This window comes from Otolemur garnettii, unplaced genomic scaffold (genome assembly GCF_000181295.1).
Source record: "Otolemur garnettii isolate 467f Iridium unplaced genomic scaffold, OtoGar3 scaffold00001, whole genome shotgun sequence".
Classification (NCBI taxonomy): domain Eukaryota; kingdom Metazoa; phylum Chordata; class Mammalia; order Primates; family Galagidae; genus Otolemur; species Otolemur garnettii.
In genome coordinates this window covers 29714024-29732862 of record NW_003852396.1, presented here as the reverse complement: position 1 = coordinate 29732862, position 18839 = coordinate 29714024, and the positions used below count along the sequence as shown (strand labels likewise).

Sequence of the window (18839 nt, the reverse complement as noted above, 5' to 3'; positions counted from 1 at the left end):
GAAATAAATATATATATACTGTGTTTCCCCCCCAAACAGGACACTGTCATATATTTATTTTTTCTCAAGAAGACACACTAGGGCTTATTTTCAGGGGATGTCTTACTGCTCCGCACTGAAATGCATAGCCACGCCCATCACTAGGTCTTATTATCAGGGTAGGGCTTATATTTAACAAATGCATAGAAATCCTGCTAGGGCTTATTTTGGGGTTAGGTCTTATTTTCAGGGAAACACAGTAAATATATATATATATATATATGTACAGCATATACATATTCTGAAATCCAAAAACAGTCCAAACACTTCTGGTCCCAAGAATTTTGGATAAGGGATACTCAACCTGAATGGGAATAAGATTAGCCCACAAAGAGGAAGGTTAGCCCCAACACCCCACTCCCACTCCACCCCACCCCCACATACCATTCTCTGACCTCTGGGAATTGAGGACAGCAAAAGTTTGGCACCACCTGGTGGCCATAAACTACACTACAAGCCACTGTCCACATCCCTTTTTGTCTGCTGCCCCTCCACCCCACCCTCTGCCCCAAACACACACACAAAGCTGATCCTAGCTCCTTCTCCAGGTCCCAACCTACTTCTCACTTACCTCCCCTGTGCCCCACAACAGTCCCGCATAGACTGAAGGCGGAGACCCTGCCCTCCTGAGTGTCCTATTTCAGAGAAAGCCCTTGGAGGGGAGTCAGACAGGCAGGGCTCACATTCTAACCTTGGTGGATAATTGAGTCTCAGGCAACTTGGCTATAGAATGGAGTAATAGCATCTGCTCCACAGACTCACTGTAAGCAGGGAAGCCAGTGAGCCCAACCAAGCCTTGTGTTCTATGATTGGGGTGGGCCACGGCAGTCTCTGCAGGAGCCTCCTCCTCCCTTTCTCTCCTGGCATCCCCAGACAGCTGCCCTTCTGAAGTTCACCCCCTGCCAGAGCTCTACCCAGCACCAGATAGTGTGTGAGGGCAGTGCTGAGCAGCCACCCAAGTCTCTTCCTGGGGCAGCATGGACCCAACCTTCCAGGGCACCTCCCGGGGTGCCTCTCAGTCCTCTCTCTGTATCCACATCCCATTGGTCACTAAGTCCTGCCAATCCCACATCTCTGGAATTTCTCTCCTCTCCCACCACAGGCACAGAATACCACCCATAGGATGATCTCTGCCCACACTTCCACATTGAAATCATTTCTCTGCTTTCCAGTAGGATCTTCCTAAAATGCGCATCTGAATCACTCTCCTACTGAAAACCTTTGCCTGAGTCTCTCTACTGCCCACAGACTAGAGCCAAACTCCACAGCCTGAATGAAGTTCAAGGCCCTTCTTGATCTGGGCTTGTCTCCCCCACCCCCATCCCTCCACTTCTCCATGTGGGCACTCATGACCAGAGTAGGCCAGCACATGGAAGGTCCAGGAGGAGCTTCAGGCCACCTCTTCCAAGAAGTCTTCCTAATTGCATTAGTCTCTCAGTTTTCTCTTTCTAGTCTGCAATCTCTGCCAGCTGACTTGTCCTTTCCCTGTTCCATGGCCAGGCCTCTTCATCTGCCATCCACTCCTAAACTGCACCATCTGGCCCAGGGCAGGCTCAGGGAATGCCCCAATGGGTCTTTGCCTCAGAAAAGGGGCTAGGCACCAGAGGTGGGGGTTCCAGCAGACAGGCAGTTCCAAAGGACATTTTCCTCTCCCAATTCTGTTTACCCCCACACACCCCATGCACAAAGTCTGCAAATAGCCCCATGAGGGAGTATTGGTAGAAAGAAATAGATTTATTCTCATGTACAAAGCGGTCAGCCCACGGGACCATATACAACAGTTGCACAGAGTCCTAGAAAAACGCATCTCTCTAAAGGCAACTCAGAATAGGTAAGGCAGGTGGCCCCCCTCCCCCCACCCCACAACACATACAGAACAAAACAGAGAAGAGAGAAGCCAGGGGCTGGGCTGACTCAAGAGGCCAAGCCCTGGGGCACAGGTGGATATGGCCTTCAAGAGGAGAAAGCCCTGCCAGGGCTAAGGCCAGGTCTCTCTCTGGCTGCAGGAAGAGGGAAATAGCTCGGGCAGAGGGGATACAATCAGGGCGCCACTGAGGGACTCAGGGTTGGGCTCTCTGTGCCTTAGGGTGACAGAGACATTCCAAAACCTCTGTGGGACTCCACAGAACTATGAAGCCATTTTAGATACTGATCTATAATGGATCTTAGAAAACAGATTTTCTTACCCTCATGTTTTTCCAAGACAGAGGGAGGGACTTGCCCAGGATCACACAGGCAGGGAAAGGCATGGCTGATGCCTGCCTGGGCCTGTCTCCTAGTGCAAGGACCCTTCCTGCCCATCACTGTCATCCTGCTTTCCTCCAGAGCTCCCTCTCCCCAGGTCCATGTAACCCCTGGCCCCACCCCCCATCAGTATAGTGGTGGTCTTTGGGGGGCAACTGTGCTGCATGGCTATTTCTAGTCCTCTAGCAAAACTGTTTGCAAGGACTGTTTACAAGGCCTCACCCTCTGTTCACTCAGGTGTCCCACCTTCCCCTCCCATGAGGATCCTAGAGACCCCAAGGAGTGGAGGTCCTCCAGCAGAAAAGGGCACAGACCTGGTGTGGCAGAATGGAGCACAGGAGAAACCATCAAGCTGCTCAGAGAAAGAATGGCTTGGGGAGGTGCAGTCAGAGGCAGAGAGCGGGGCCCACTGCTCATTTGGTCACCCCGTACTCTCAAAGGACAAATCACAAAGTCTCAGTGTGGCTGGAAGTCTTGCTTCCATTATACAGATAAGAAAGCTGAGGGCCAGGAAGGTCAGCACTTGCCCAGCATCACATGGGAAGTCCTGGTCTACAGTCCAGTGGCTCTGGTTCCCAGTGGGTCTGGCCAGACCAGTGGAGGGCAGTGGGAGGAGGCCTGGGCAGGGAAGGGTCCAGGGAGGGGATCACTCAGCATCAAGACTGCAACAGCCATTGATGGGGGCTCGAGTGCCATCCAAATCAGGCACCTCATACTCCTCATCCAGGAAGTCCAGCGAGTTGTTGCTTGGGAGGCCGCGGATGGTGAACTTGTGGGACACTTTGGTCCAGTGCTCACGGTTAGAGGCCACACGCTCATACAGCTCTGCCGCTTTGGGAAACAGGTCCTGCAACAGCCTACAGGTGCAGGAGGTCAGAGTTAGAGGTCAAAACTCAGACTGTGGGCAGCAAGAAAGATTAGGGCTATGCCAGAGGTAGAACTCTTACAAGAGTCTAAAGCACAGGACTGGACCCACAAGGAAAGCATGATGGTCTCTTCACATTGAGGACCAAAGATGAAGTGCAGGGTCCACTTAGGGGCAAAGCAGGGGACAGCTGTGCCCAGAGGCAGAGGGGTGGGTCAGTTGGAGCCGGGCCAGGCCAAACTCAGCTTCTGCATTTACTGTGACGTCCACACCTGGTCCCACCCCTTCTGAGCAGGGTGCCCAGCCACCCATGTGGGTTTGCTCACTTATAGATGGGCATTGCGATGTGCTCCATGAAGCTGATCTGCAGCTCGGGGATGTAGGCCTTCTCACGGTCCATCATCTCCATTGGCCTGTTGCCCATGGCCTTCTCCTAAAGGCATCACATCATCAGGCCTGCTCCTCCCATTCCTCCATCAGGTACTAGGGTCAGGCTAACCCAGCCCTCCCTACCTTAGGCCAGCCTCCCCAACCTTCCCCCAACATGGACATCCTGAAATCACTCCACACATACCAAATCTCCCTGAGAGAAGAATTCTTTGTAGATCAGCTCCTAAAAGGCCAAAAATCTCATCACATCCTATGCATCCCAAGCTCCTCAGATAGCCCCTTCCCAGGAGAGCACAGAGAACAAGGCCCAGTGATTCAGTCACACCTCAGGACCTGTCTTCACCAGCCTCAGCTCAGCAGTGGGATAGCCCCAGATGGGAAGGAGTAGCTGGGTTCTGGTCCACTGACTTGCTGTGTGACCCTTGGTAACTTTGTGTCCCTCTCTGAGTCTCCCCATCTGTTACCTTGAGATGTCTAGGTTTCTGTCTCCCCAAAATACAGCCAGGCTGAGCTCAGCACAGAGAAGGGGTGCTGCAGGGGCTACACAGAGCCAGGCAGGTGTGTAGCCTAGCCTGTGCCTCCCCAGGGAGGGCTAGCACTTACTGCAATCTTCCTTGTGGTCTTCCAGCCCTTGGTCTGGTCAGAGAGGTCACAAGACGTCATCAGGAGGCAGAGAAGGAGTCTGTGGTGCTGCTTGTTGGTTCGGTCATAGCCCACTGTTGGGGGGAGGATGGCATCCAGGAGAGGTGTCCATACTCCTTGCCCCTTCTGAGGACAAGGCTCCCAAGGCCCACCGCAGCGTGGCCCAGGGAATTGGGCAGTCTAGATGGGTGCCAAGGGGCCTCTCTGCTTGGACTGTGCAGCCAGGGCAGGGGTTGATGCCATGGGGTCTGTCACTTGGAGGAGAAGCAGGCTTATCCTAGAAGGCAGAGAGCTGATCCCCTGGGGACCCTCCCCTGGCAAGTGTTTCCCAGGTTGCCCCTTCCCAGCCCTGAGGCCCAAGGCTAACAGCAGGCACCTTCGGCCATCTTCTGGAGGTCCTTGAAGATACGGAGGTGGTGGGCCAGGTCCGTGGCCAAAATGATGTCCCGCATCAGGTCCAGCATGCGCTGATAGTCCTGGGCCAGGGCAAGTGGAGAGGTGTCATGGCCTCCTGCTGTGTACTCCACCCATTCAACCTCCCTCCAGGACCCTCCACCCCTTAGCTCCTTCTCCTATCTCTAGCCAGCTCCCAGCTCCCACCCCACCCCACCCCCATCTCCAGCCATAGCCCCATCACCTTCCGGGAGAAGTGGTCGAAGATGTTGCAACCGTGGGTGTTGAGGATGGCGATGGCCTGAGCAAAGTGGTGCCTCTGGGGGGAGAGGAATGACGGGGCCCAGCTGGGGCAGAGGGGCTCCCCTCACCTCTGACCCCAAGAGAGGGAGCAGAGCCTGAATAGGCCCTGGCCCCCAAGGCCAGCAGAGCAGGCAGAGAGAGGGAGTCAAGGACCTCACTTCTCTTTCTGAGTTTAAGGTGACTTTCTGTGTGAGCCAGGGCAAGTCCCTAGCTGGCTCTGAGCCTCAGATTCCTCAGTTGTCACATGACATGGAGACACCCAACAAGATCTGAGAGCCTCACAAGCTGGAAAAATTCTGAAATGGTCCCTTGGAGTTCTAGACACTAATTCATGCAGAAAACATTTGTTTGCTGACAAGGAGAGTCAGAGATGAGGCAAGGGCAAGCCCCTGTCTCCTGATGCTGAAGGGCTGTCACTCGGAGGAAGAGCAGGCTTATCCTTGGCGGCAGAGGGCAGAACCAGGGCTGCCACCAGGCTTCCCAGGGGAGCGAGAGAGAAAGCACCTCATCTCTAGAGGTGTGCAAGCAGGGGCGGCCTCTTTTGTGAGAGGCAACATGGGCAAGGTGACCTTGGAAATTTGGCTACCACTTTGTGCCAAGTCCCAGGCCAAGTGCAGGAAACTAAAAGACATCTCAGACTTTGTCCTTGCCCCTAAGTGGAGGTGGGCAGACCCGAACCAAACAATCTAAGACAGGTGAGTGTGATGAGCGTGGAGCCCATCCCAAGCTTGGGGGATGGGCGGCATGAGGTGTTCCCAGACAGCCAGAGGGAAACATGCTGAACAAAAGTCCCCACCTGCACCTCCCTAAGCCCACTCCAGGGCAATGAGCTGGACATGCCCTTGAAGTAGCTGCAGCTCTCACAGCCTGTCTGGAGACATGGTTTACAAATAGGAGGAGCTAGGTCATAACTGTGTCAGTAGCCTTAAGGAGAGGAGGAGGGTAGGGGTGAGCAAAGTGGCAGTACCTCCATGACAGAGCCCTCGGAGCTGTAGAGTGCAGCCAGCACAGATTTCTGGAAAAGCCCAGGAAAAACCCAGTCACTCCTCACATGTGGATCCAAGTTCTATTGCGTTAGACCAGTGGTTTTCAACCTTCCTAATGCCGCAATGTATTTTCATTGTTAAAAAGGAGTCACGACCCACAGGTTGAGAACCACTGCAGTTAGACTAAGCATTGTCCTGCTCCTTCCTGCCCTTCTCCCCTCCCTAGCTTAGGTACTGGGGCAACCAGAGAGAGCCTCCTCCTGGCTCCAAACCTGGCTCCCACTAACTCCCACCTTCCTCAGGTTGGGAGGGGGTGAGACTGCCAGACACCCGAGGAGGGAGGGTCTCCATTGTGAAGAGGGTAGGGTCTCACCGAGGCCACCTGGAAGGAGTTGTTTGTGCCTCTGTGGTCCAAGTCGTGACACATGCAAGAAATAAACAAGGCAAAGATCTCGATGTCCCTGGTGGGGAGGCAGAAAGGAGAAAGAGGTCAGGCCACAGCTCTCTCCCAGGCCTCTTAGAGAAAGGACAGCTGGATGAGATGTCCAGGAGCTATTTGGACAGGTGGGGACACCTGGGTCCCCTTCCTAAAAAAATAGGTCTGGTTTGGAGTCTGGCAGACCTAGGTTTAAATCAGGCCCATTATTCACTGGCTGCGTGGCCATGGGTAAGTCCCTTCTGGAAAGTGGGCCTGTTAAGAGGAGCTGATAAAGTGGTACATGTAAATGCCTGCCACACAGGGGGTACTTCCTTGTCCCAGGGAAGGGGACCCCAGCAGCTACCAGATGCAGGAGGATGCAGCCACTCACTCGAGGTAGTTGGTGAGTTCTAAGTTCTTGTAGAGCAGGTAGCAGAAGTGGGAGACAGAAAAGGCATGCATCCAGTTGTGGTACGGGGGGTCCCGGTAGCCTTTCTTTACCATCAAACAGAACCTGGGGGAGGGGAGAGGACAGCACAGGGACCTCAGCCTCTCCTCCTCCAGAAAGCCCTTCTGTCTCTGCCTAGCCCCAAGTCTTGCCATTATTGACAGTCCCAATGTCTGGGAATTGCTTTTCTTCATGGATCCTCCCCATCCGCTAAGACTGAGCCTCCCCTAGTTGACCTCAAAAAGAACTCTCCCCAGAACAATGGGGACAGTGGATGTGAAAGTGGAGGACAGAGGGAGGCAAGACTGGAGCTGTCTGCATGTGGACACACCGGGCCAGTGTTGGGCAGTCAATTTTGTAGTTATTGATGAAATTCATGTCTTGCAGCATACTCAGGATGGCCTGGAGAGGGCGGGAGGACATATAAGAGGGTGGTCAGTATCAAGATGGGGCTTCTGCCTGGACCCTTCTTCAAGTCCCATACTCAAAATTGTGGAGTCTTAGAACCTTAAATCTAAATGAGAAAACCATAAAATAGCCAAACCAAGCATTCTCGGAACTGTGAACTTTTAGACATCTAAGGGATCTAAGGATGAAGATTTAAGAACTCTTAGAATCAAGTTCACACAAATCTTAGAGAAACAATGAGGGGGTACAAGTCCTGAGGTCACATCCCCTGGGCACTGTTGGTTCATGAGCAGCCTTTGGAATCATCCAGTCCAGCCCCTGTGGCCCCATTCCATCTGTAAGGGAGCCTCCACAGCCTTCCTTGAAGACTCCATCTTACTAGGAAGTTCTTATGCACATTTAACTCAAATCTCTGGCTGCATGCCCTCTGCCTCCCCAATCAAGTAGAGAAGGGCTAGCTCACCATGGATGTGTCATCCTCAGGCAGAGAGCGAGGGGTATAGGTGAAATTGGCAAAGTTGGAGTCAATGGCAGCTACTGGCTGAATCCCATCATGGAGAAGTTTAGTATATTCATCATCAGAGACCTAGAGTGGACCAGCCAGGTCATTAGAAGACAGCCTCCACCCCTTACAGAGTCCTCACCCTCAGATTCCCATAGCAGATGAAGAGCCCCTCACCCAGAATGCATCACAGTTGGGCCATCAATCCATGGGTTTTCGCTGGGCAGGAGGTACCTACCTCCCTCATAGCCCTACAGCCCACCTACTACACTTCCCTGCCTATGACCACCCTTTATCTATAACAGCATATCCTTAGCAAGGATGTCACCATTTGTGACCCTCCAAGCCATGGCAGCCTTTCATAAATACCAACTCTAGTATTTCTCCTTTTAGGGAGAACTTCCCAGGGTTTTCTCTTCTTGCTATAATTTTGATCATATTCAAAAAGTCTAGTTTGGACACAGGTGACAGGAAATGTCCACATTGTGATTACTCTATACTCTTGACTAAGGTCTGGGCCAGCTTTTCTGACATGGAATCTGGGAATGGGATGGCATAGCAGCAGTGAGGATTTTCCAGGGCTATATGACCACTGTACATGGGGGAGCTGGGGAAAGATCCCAGGTAGGCTTCCTAGCCTTCAAGAATTCCCAAGGTGGGGATTATTCCTTGGACATGGGAAATATCTGGCTGAATCAAGTTATTCCCTGGGCTGGTCCTACTGGCTCCTTCCAGCCTTGGGGCTGAACTCAAAACAGCTCTGGGAGTAGGGGCAGGCAGGCTGGCCCTAAGGTGAGCAGGAGGCCTTGTGTCTCTCTGCATCTGTCTTCTCATCCTCAGTAGACAGTAATCAGGAAGCCCAGCCTAAGCCTGGGCCTCCTGGGGATGCTGGGGGGGAGGACAGTCGCTCCTGGCAGGCCTCACCCACCTTCATGTGGTACATCATCATCTCATTGGCCAGGTGACTGCGATACTGGGCTTCATTCACTTTCTTGTATAAGAGAGACTAGGAGAGAGAGGAAAAAGTGTGGCTTGAGGAAAACAGCTGTGAACTCTCAGAAATGTCCAGAACTAGGACAAAGAGATGTGGCAGAATCCCCTTCCTGTCCCATTCGGCCCCTAGTCTGAGCCTTTGTGTCCCAGCCCAGAGTATAGACCCCACCCCCACCTTTAACCTCATGCTCCTCCTCCCCAGATCCTCTCAGCATTTGATATAACACTTTGCACTCCTCCTAAGCCTGACCCAGTGACAGAGCCCAGAGGCCAAGGCAGGGAAAGAGAAACAGGGAGGGGGATAATGCCAGGGACCTGGGGGATTCCCAGGCCAGAGCCATCAGCAGGCCTGAAAAGTGAGACCCAACATTTCCCAAAATGAAGCTCAGCAGGGGGTTGGGTTGAGGTTGCTTCCAGAGAAGGGGGGAGGTTTTGACAACCAGAGTTTCTCTTGTTCCTGGTAGGCTGAGTGGACAGGGCGAGAAACAGTATTCCCAATTTTCACATGGAAAACTGAGCCTAGAGGTTGCCAGAGAGTACTAAAGGCTGCACAGCACCCCAGCAGCAGGGCTCTGACCAGGGAATCAACCAGCGTGGACAGAGCAAGGAGAGAGAGCCACTGGGGAAAGAGAACCGAAAATCCCCCCTCCCCATCCCTGCCCTCACATGGGCAATGCTGATGCCGCAGTAGATAGAGAAGGCGGTGGCCAGGTCCTCATCGAACTTGCTGAACCACGGTCCATTGATCTTGTTCACCAACTCGGCCACTCCAATTACCTCTGAGGAAGGGAGAGAGGCTAGGAAAGACTGGGTGACAGGTCGGGCGGTAACCTGCCCTCGTAGAGTGCCCACAGGTGACCGCCCAGGCATGGATCCCGCGCCCCTCTGCTGTACGACGCTGTACCGTGAGGTAGTGGGGAAGAACAGCCCACCCTACGCTCGGCCTCGCCCCACCCCGCTCCGGCCCCGCCCTGTCCCCGCCCCTCCGCCAGGGCCGCCACGAGCTTGCACCCTGGTTCTCGTTCTTGATCGGGAAACAGAGAATGTTGCGTGTTCGGAAGCCGGTGCTGTCATCCACACCGCGGTAGAAAAGCGGGTGGGCATATGCGTCTGGGATGTTCAGGATCTGGCCGGTGGTCGCCACGTGGCCTGCGATGCCCTGGTCGGCGGGTATGCGGATCTCATAGCTCTGCCGCGGCAGGAATGGAGTAGAGAGGAAGACGTTAGTGGCCCGACTACAGAGGGGACCAGCAAACGTAGGGCTTGCTCCCATCGGACTCCAAGACAGCCCTCAGGGCCACATACTCCCTCACCTCATCGTCCACCACGCCCCCATCGAACACCTTGGCCACCAGCTCATTCTGATCCAGCAGGAACACGGAGCAACTGGGAAGGGGTAAGGGAAGGGCTGGTCTGCAGAATCTGGACAACCCTGTCCCACCACTGCCACCTCTGGTGAGGCAAAGGCAGGATCTCTGAGGCCTGGAAGAAGTGCTTGGAGGCAAGACATTCTTCTCAGGCTGGCTGATTGCAGGGCAATCATCCATTCAAATAATCTTTTGAGCACCTATTGTGTGCCAGCCACTGTTAGGAGATGAGACTATATGGCAGGCAAGGGTAGCCCTGCCCTTGCTGTCATTAGAGCTCACAGTTCAGTGAAGCTGGCAGCCACGAAATAAAGGATCACTCAAAAGGTGATGGGGTCCCACAAGAAGGCAGCCAGGGGAAAAGGGAGGAAAATGAAGTGATAAGCCCTGAGGTCTAGGGTCTCACTCACGGCATCCCCTGGGTAGATTCACTCACATCTCTGCATTGCTGAGGTTTCTGGCCTCTGTGATAATCTCCTGGAGCAGGACAGAGACGTCATCTGGGGGAGAGAGAAGCATGGAACAGTGATGAGACCAGGCTAGAGCTCCAAGGCCCAGCCTTCCTACCTCTCCTTCCCAAATATCAGCCCCCAAGCCCCACCCTCCTGCCAGACACAGAGAACAGTGGGCTTACCAAGGTGAGTGAAGAGGTTCTTTGCCACTTGCAGAAGAGCCTGGAATGGAGGAAGTGGGGATCACAAGAGGTTTGGGTCTCAGAGCTACTCCTATCCAGCTCCCCCTCCACCTCTACAGCCCCAGGGTCTTCTCATTCCTCCCCTGGAGCTCCCCCAGATAGGCTGGAAACTGTCCGTATCCAATTATGCCATTTAGCTACTGAGTGCATAGTGGGGGTGGGGGTGGAATGCCCTCAGTGCAGGTGAGCAGGAGTCTCCAGAGTCCAGAGCTTTGGCATTCCCCTAGGGCTCTTGCCTCCCAGATGTTGCTGTGGTACCTGTGTTGAACACTAGAGGGCGACCACATACAGTGTCTGCGGTCAGTGGTATGGGTTCTGAGGAGCTCCTTGACTTCCCTCTTTCTGAGGCCTCCAAGGCACTAGGCTATCTAGTTGCCTCCGGCAGGTGGGAATTTCTCTTTTGATGGCTCTCTGAAGCTGAGAGCTGGGTGAGTTGGTCCCCAAGGAAGGCTGAAGGCAGATCACTCACCTGGCACTCACACTTGAGCTTCTGCTCCTTCTGAAAGGCCAGCGTGCTGGTGAGCACTGTGCTTGTGTAGTGAAAGCAGTGCTGGATCACATGCTCATCCTGCTCGGTGAACCTGGCCGAGTGGTGGGGGTGGGGTCACCCGAGAGGGAAGGGAAGGCAGGCTTCTCTCCCCATTCTCCTAGCTTCCATTCCCCCAGAATATCAGTGGGTTATCCACTAAGTATAAGTCTCCCTGGGCAGGCTCTACTGCATAGGCACTTGGAACCAGCACAGCCACAACCCTAGACTGGGGGCCCCCTGAGGGGAGGCTCTGATGCTCCTCAAACTAAAATGTGTTTTCTTCCTTGGTCTATTACTTCTTTTCTTTCTTTCTTTCTTTCTTTTTTTTTTTTTTGAGACAGTGCCTGAAGCTGTCACCCTGGGTAGAGTGCTATGGCGTCACAGCTTACAGCAACCTCCAACTCCTGGGCTTAAGCAATTCTCTTGCCTCAACCTCCCAAGTAGCTGGGACTACAGGCACCCACCACAATGCCCAGCTATATTTTGCTTGTATTTGTCATTGTTTTTTGGTAGGCCTGGGCTGGATTCAAACCCACCAGCTCTGGTGTATGTGGCTGGCACCTAAGCCGCTTGAGCTATAGGCGCTGAGCCAGGTCTATTGCTTCTTGAAGCCAAAGCCATAGCTCCCTACTCAATTTGGAATTTACCAAAGGAGATCAAAGTTGAGTCTCCTCCCCTAGATTAGAGACTTGCCCAGGCTAGAGTTCGTGCTCTCCTGCTCTCCCTGAGGGCCCTTCCAGCCTTAGGGAGGGGCAGTAGTACAACCCTGTTTTGTCCAGCTACAGTCCGTGCTGGCCCTACTCATGGAGCTAGCTCTTGCCTGACAAGACCAACCCTAAGTCCTGTTGAGGTCATTCAATCTGGCCACCAAATGACTTGTCATCAGGGAGCAGCACAGGGCAGTGTAGAACAATGGGGGGGGCATCATGGGGTGGGAGCCTGCCTCAGCCCCCATCTCCCTGCCCCCAGATATCCCCGCCTGGGGCCCTTCCCTCTTTTTGGCTGGCCTCAGTGCTCCCCACTGCCGGAGGATCCCCCATTATGCCAGCTATCATATGATTCAGGTCTAGATCCCAATGCCCACCACCCTGGCTCTGTTTGCACACTTTCCTTCCCATGGCATTCGAGGCCCCTCATTCTGGGCCCACCCCCTTCTCACCCTTCATCCATGGGCATTTCTCAGCTTGAGCCATACTATGATCATCGTTCCGAGAAAGCTTCAGGCTCTTTCACACCTTCATGCTTTTTTCTACCCTGTTCCCTCAACCTAGAATCTATTCTAGGGTAGGAAAAAAGGATTCCTCTATGCCCTGAAAATAAGCTTCAAGTCTTATGGCAGTATCACCCATAGCCAATGTGGAGCCTGGCACAGGGGAGATATTTGGGAGGTGTTTGCTAATGTCTTACCTGTACCCCACCGCTGTCCTTGCCACCAACCCCATCCTACTCCAAGCAGAAGGGATTCTGGAGCCCCTGCACTCTGCTACTTAGCTGTGTTCCAGAAAGTTTCTCCACAGTAACTGCACTGAGCTAAGCTCCACTCTCACTCATACAGTCATTTAACACTCCCTCTCTAAAATATGTGGGACCCAGAGATGGCCCTGCCCCTGTCCTGAGGCTCAGGGCTGTCACCAAAAACCCATCTTGCCTTCCTTCTAATATCACCTCTCCTCCAGGTTGGGGGCCATACTAGAACCCAGTCCCACAGCCAGTAGCCAGAGGTCATGGCTGCTGCTAGGCCCCTTCTCCCACTCACTCTAGACTCCCCTTCCCAAAGGCCTTCCCAAGGCCATCAGGCCAGCACTTAGATGGACACGTTAGGTGCTCCATGTGTTCTTGCTCATAATAAATGCTCCCACCACCAGGATACCTACCAGTTCCAAATGTCACAGCTGATTCTGCTTCATCCCTATTTCCCCAGGCCCACCCAACTGTCTACAGAGCACTTCAAAGGCAGGTCCTGATGCTCACTCAGATCTAGGATTCTCAGGTCTCTGCCCTACCCCAGCAGGCCTCACCCCAAGGCTCCAACACCTCTCCTGTCTCCACTTCCCTCAGGAGCTCCAGGCACTCAAACCCAGCCTGCTCATTCACACTCCAGGGGCAGCCTCCTGTCAGCATCTCTTTACATCAGGACTCAACCCCTCATCTGCCTACTTCTCTCTACTTGTATGACTCAGCACAAAATGCTAGATCTGTCAGTCCAAGTGTGAACCCCCACCCTGGACAGACATGGCTAATCTGACATAATGCCTTTTCTCGCAGAATTAAGATCTATTCATAACACGATGATTCAGGCAACTACTACCAATTAATGAGTTGGGATAGCACATGAAATTTATCCATAATACCATTCCTGGATTCCAAATTTGACCTCAGTTATGGAGATATGCTTATTGACTAAGTCTCTGTTTACCTGGACACTGTGCTCTGTACAGTTTCACTCTGTCAGAGGCTCAAACAACCAACAGCTTCCCCCAGACCCAAAGCCTATTCCTTGTAGCCACTGTATTGATCATAATCTGTGCTCCCAGAAGGTCCACCCATCCCAGAGTACATTGACACCTCCATCAGGTAGTTTCTAGCAGTAATGCGGAAACAGGGGATGGCAAGTGGGGAGAAGGCCAGCACCCTAAGAGAAGGTTAATCCAAGCTGTAGGAAGTAGCGGGGAGAAAAGGGGAACCAGCTTGGACCTCAGCCTGACTCTAAGAGTCTGCAATGACCTGTGTGCCTCAGGCCACGGCAGGTGTCTGGAAGCTTCCATAACCCCATAGTCTCTTGCACTAACCAAATGTTCTGATTACCAGTGCTGGGACAGTAGCCCCCTGCCTAGTACCCTTCCCACTATGTTACCCTAGTGGCACCTTGCCCAGTCTCTCAGCTAAATCTCCCAACCCCCATCACCCTGCCCAGACTCACAATTCTCCTCCAAGTTTATTGAAGGCGCAGGCCAAGGCCACCACCTGGTCAGTGGCCCGGCTGATGACAGGGACACAGAGCATGGCCTGCAGCTCACAGCCCAGCATGCTTTGCAACTGTTGCACATCCTCCTGCTATGGGAAGGCAAGTCAGGGCAGGGAAGCAGGGAGGGAGTATTCTTTCCTTCCCAGCCCTCCACCACACTCTGCAACAGGCAGTTATAAGGGACTCATGCAGGAACAGAAGCTCTATGACATGGGGAGGGGGTGGTAAAAGTTCCCTGGGTCTTGTCTCCTGTATTCCTCAGCTGTCCTGTCCCAGAGACTCTGGCTCTGGAGGGTGGCAATAGCATTTCCCCTTTTCCCATCTCCTGGTTCAGCCAGCCATAACTTACAGAAGTGAGGTCCTTCAGCTGGATGGATTTCTTGTCTTCCACCACCTGGCCCAGGCGTCCTGTCAACTGGAGAGCAAGGAGTGGCTGAGTCAGGGCCCCACTCTCTCCAGATTGAGGGATCTCAACCCAACCCTACCATCAAGTCTAGAAGTTTCAATGAACTCTTTGGTCAATCCAAATGGTGAATAGGGTCAACACTGAGCAGCAGAGAGATGCAGGGGGAGTCTGGCAGAACCCACTACAGGGGACTCTAGGGTCTTCTCAACAGGGAGAGACTAGGCAAACTCCCAGGATTCTCACTGATCTCAACAGCAGTGACTAATCCCAAGAAAGCCTCTCTGTAGATAAGAGATTTCTCCTAATAGAGCCTGATCATTGAGAGGCTGTGATCCCTTGTAACAGTTCTAAGCGGATCCCAAAGCCAGATAATTCTATCAGATTCCAAGAGATTCTAGAGGATCCAAGTACTCCACGCAGATCCCAGGGGTGTCTATCTGCCTTAATGGCCTACTCCAGGGGACAGGCGGACTCACCGGAAAGCTGATCTCTTCCCCTAGCACTTTATCTCCAATGACCTGAGGAAGGAGAGGAGGGGCCGGTTAAAGAAACAGCAAGGTTTCCTCTCAGAGACCTGAGTTCCTCGCCCAGCCCAGCCCCGCAGTCGACCTGGGTCCTCACCTTGCAGGAAAGCTGGAGATTGTCCTCGGACACTAACAGGAGACAGCAGCAGGATGCCCGAGTCTCTTGCTGCAGCTGAGAGGGAGAGACAGACAGAGCGAGAGGCTGACTGCGGTTCTGGGGCCTCTCCACCACTGCCTGCCCCTCCCGCCTCTCTGGAAGAAGGGGTGGGTCGGAACATTGGAATCTGAGCTGAGATGGAGGGCTCAAGCGGACGCGAGTCCTGGCCGAGAAACAGGGCTAGAGATGGGTGAGAGGTGCACTGGGACTCACGTATTGGAGGACTTTGAGCTGGAGGGAAGAGGCATCCAGGTCGTAGAGCTCCCCTGCAAGGGCAGGACCCAGATCACAGAGGGCTCCGCCCTGCCTCCCCATCCGTAGACTCTCGCAAGGCTGCGCTGAGCCTGGCTGGAGCTTACCTCTGGCTCCACTAGTCCTCCCACCCCACCGACCCCGCCTACCATTCGACCTGACTGGGATCCGGGCCGCGCCCCACCTCCCTGGCCACGCCCACAAGGCAGGCCCCTCCCCTCCAGGTCCGACACTGTCCTACTCTCAGAACCTGCCCAGGCCCGGCTCTCACCACACAGTTGCAGGATCTTTCGGTCCTGATCGGAGTACGCAACCCTTCCCTTTTGGTCGTCGGCCGTAGCTTCTGGGGGGTTCTGGACCTCTCTGGGAGCCTCGCCCGGCCGGCGCTGCTGCACGGCCTGCACCCTCCGCAGGGCCACCAGGGTCTGGAGCGGGCGGGGCCGTTAGTGCGCCACTCGCCCCACCCTCATTGCGCTGGCCGCCGCAGGACTCCTCACCTCTTTCAGCCATCCCCTCTAACTTCACTCCCGAGCCCATCACAAACAACTCATCCCGGGGGACTCCACCCTCCTGAGGGCTCCCACTGTCCCTGGAGCGTCCTTGGGCTGGTGAACAGGAAAGTATAGGATCTGTCTCTACCCCTCTGCCCCAGATTCTTCCAAGACAGGACAGGGTCAAATTTCTGGGCACCCATGGGAAGTTGTAAGTAAGTCCTTCTTAGTCACAAAAATCACAAAATCTCGAGCATGAAAGAGCCCATATCATTAGATAGTCCTTCCTAAGTACAGATGCTCCTGGACTTATGATGGGGTTATGTCCCCATAAGCCCATCCTAATGTCAAAAAATAAGTCTAACCATTGTTAAGTCGGGCACCAGGGGTGTTTACAAAGTATTTGATCCATTTTATGTCACCATTACCCCAGGTAAGTCAGTGCTATCATTACCCCCGTGTTCAGATACGAAACTGAGTCTCAGAGTGGTTTAGTGACTTGCTTAAGGTAACACAGTTCAAAAGGGGTGGCGCTGAAACTGACAAGCTGGCCTGTCCAGCTCCCTGGCCAGGACAACCAGCTTGTGATAAGGGTCTTCGACAGCCCCATCCTACTCTGGTTCTCCCCCAACTCACGTGCTTCTCCACTGCCTGCAGGCTCCACTCCTCACTGTCACTCAGCTGGGCACAGTGCACCTAGAAGGACCAGAGAAGGGAATTTGTTGTGACTTCTCCCAGCCTCAGTCTCTGCCAGAGCGCCCTCGCCATGCCCAGCACACACCAGCACATACACACTCCAGTCTGTGGGCCTGAATGGTAAGCCGGTCCTCCTGACCATGCAGACAGCTCCAGAAAAACCCCCTCCTGCAGGAAGCCTTCTAAGGCTGATCCAAAGAAATGGAACTTTTTTGTTTCTGTCTTTTCAGTCACTGTCCCATCAACAGCACAGTCCAAGTATATAGTTCAGGGGATGGAGGGACTTCTAACCCTTCATCTTCCAGCCCATGAGTTCTTTAGACCTAGATTATAATTAGTATAATTAGTGGCAGCAGCATCAGCTTCCCAGCACCATCTAACTTAGGTTTTGAGCTACCCCTAAGTCTGGGATAGAGGAAAGGGTCCAGCATGATGCATCTGCTGTGGGGAAGTGGATGGATTAATGAATAGATGAATGGGTTAAGGAAGCACTTTGCCCTACATGTGAGTCTCACCACTGTGTGACGCAAGTTTCCACCTTGCAGATGAGCCAAGGCCCAGAAAGGTTGAATGACTTATACAAGATCATGTAGCAGAAAGTGGCAAAGTGAGGACAGAACCACACACTCCACCCCCTTCTCTACCCACACCTTCCCCTCTCCAGACCCACTCTCACCACCACACACAGCATCCTGTCCCTCTCCACATTCCCTGTGCCAGTCACCAGGGATCCCCTCAGCCCATCTTTCATACTCTATGAAGTCCCTTCCCCCACACCTGCTTGGGTACTTGTTGAGGAAAATGAGAGAAAGTGGGGGAGGAAGGGGTGATAGCCTAGGTGCCCACTACCGGCCCTGCCAGCAAGGCTCCCCACCTGCGTCACCAGCTTCCAGTGCCTACTCAAAACTGCTCACCACCTGCCTGCAACAGGGGCCCCTCCTTCTTCCTCCCCCCCACTCAGCAGTCCCTGACTGCCTTGGCTCTGGGTCCCCTGCCAGGACCAGATGGGGAGGAGGAGACCAGCAGGTTCTCAGGAAGCTCGCAGTCTGGCTGGGGCGGGATGAGTGGGGGACATGAGGGGAGGTGGTGCAGAACCTCATACCTGAGGAAGAAGGAGAAGGCAGACTAGGTGGGTAGCACAGAGGGGAGGGCATCTGGGAGGCTCCCTGAACTGGCACTGAAGCGTGGAGAGGACAAGTAGAGCCTGAAGAGAGGGGAACACTGAAGGCAAGAAGCTGCCCTTGTGGTGCTGGGGGTAGATGGTGTGGGGAGAGGAGGACCCAGGCAGAGGTGTGATCCATGGTGCCACGGAGGGAAGGGCCTTGAGTGCCAGACTGAGAAACTGGGGAGCCATGGCAGACTAGCCTCTGAGGGCCATAGTCTACTGATGGGGGAGGATGGATTGGAGGGAGTAAAACTGGAGACAGGAAGATCTGGAGAGATGTGGGCTGCCAAGGATGGTGTTGAAGTTTAAGCCCTGGATGAGTCTTATCTATGACTCCGACAGGCAGGGGGTTGAAAGAAGCTGGGTCCATTTGCATGTGGTTTACATAAATATGTTAACATTTTACTGTTAGTACATGGAAGAGTACATGGTTCTTGTTCCTTCTACCTGGAACCATCATCTCTCAGGAAGACAGAGAAAATTGGGACCCTGCTGGGGCTTTGGGAGCCATGAGTTCCTGGGCTGCCAAAACAGCTTGGCCCCAGGTACAGAGCTGAGAGATGAAACAGGCTGCTGCAAGAAAGAGAGGGAGCACAGAGTCCTCCTCCACCCCTTGATCCTTCCCCCTCCTCGGCACACAGTCCTGGGCTGCCTCAGCCGACTGACTCCCACCCAGCATATGCCAAAAACACACGTACACACTCCCATGAAGAACTTTAGGCCCCCCCCACACACATGAATTCACACTCACCCTCCCATGGAGGCACACACACACACAAATGCACACAAAGCACAGTCACGGACACAAAGACATCCACACCCCCCCCCCACTTACAGTGTCTACTTGGTCCACCCATGTACATTCATGCCTACATAGGACACTTGAGTTCATATGCCAAGAGCCATGCACACACACACTCCGGTGCCCCATGCACATACACACGCAATCCCTCAACACATTC

The 18839-nt window shown here is 53.7% G+C and overlaps 1 protein-coding gene across 2 annotated transcripts in view; it reads right to left on the bottom strand.

Annotated features, from left to right (window-relative positions):
• Positions 1-2255: 2255 nt before the first annotated feature.
• The window catches only part of PDE2A (phosphodiesterase 2A), a 65400-nt gene continuing 48816 nt past the window's right edge, over positions 2256-18839 (bottom strand). For both annotated transcript variants that reach the window (XM_023510464.1, XM_023510500.1), the window contains 25 exons: positions 16653-16712; positions 15797-15950; positions 15487-15539; positions 15214-15288; positions 15069-15110; positions 14536-14601; positions 14142-14275; positions 11162-11273; positions 10633-10672; positions 10435-10498; positions 9945-10017; positions 9643-9820; positions 9298-9410; positions 8567-8644; positions 7600-7722; positions 7060-7130; positions 6672-6794; positions 6236-6323; positions 5844-5891; positions 4818-4892; positions 4557-4656; positions 4142-4254; positions 3723-3761; positions 3475-3581; positions 2256-3140 (listed from right to left, as the gene is read on the bottom strand). In XM_023510464.1, the coding sequence (XP_023366232.1) occupies positions 2930-3140; positions 3475-3581; positions 3723-3761; positions 4142-4254; positions 4557-4656; positions 4818-4892; positions 5844-5891; positions 6236-6323; positions 6672-6794; positions 7060-7130; positions 7600-7722; positions 8567-8644; positions 9298-9410; positions 9643-9820; positions 9945-10017; positions 10435-10498; positions 10633-10672; positions 11162-11273; positions 14142-14275; positions 14536-14601; positions 15069-15110; positions 15214-15288; positions 15487-15539; positions 15797-15950; positions 16653-16712 (2340 nt within the window). In that variant the 3' untranslated portion in view covers positions 2256-2929. The remainder of the gene's footprint in view (positions 3141-3474; positions 3582-3722; positions 3762-4141; positions 4255-4556; positions 4657-4817; positions 4893-5843; positions 5892-6235; positions 6324-6671; positions 6795-7059; positions 7131-7599; positions 7723-8566; positions 8645-9297; positions 9411-9642; positions 9821-9944; positions 10018-10434; positions 10499-10632; positions 10673-11161; positions 11274-14141; positions 14276-14535; positions 14602-15068; positions 15111-15213; positions 15289-15486; positions 15540-15796; positions 15951-16652; positions 16713-18839) is intronic.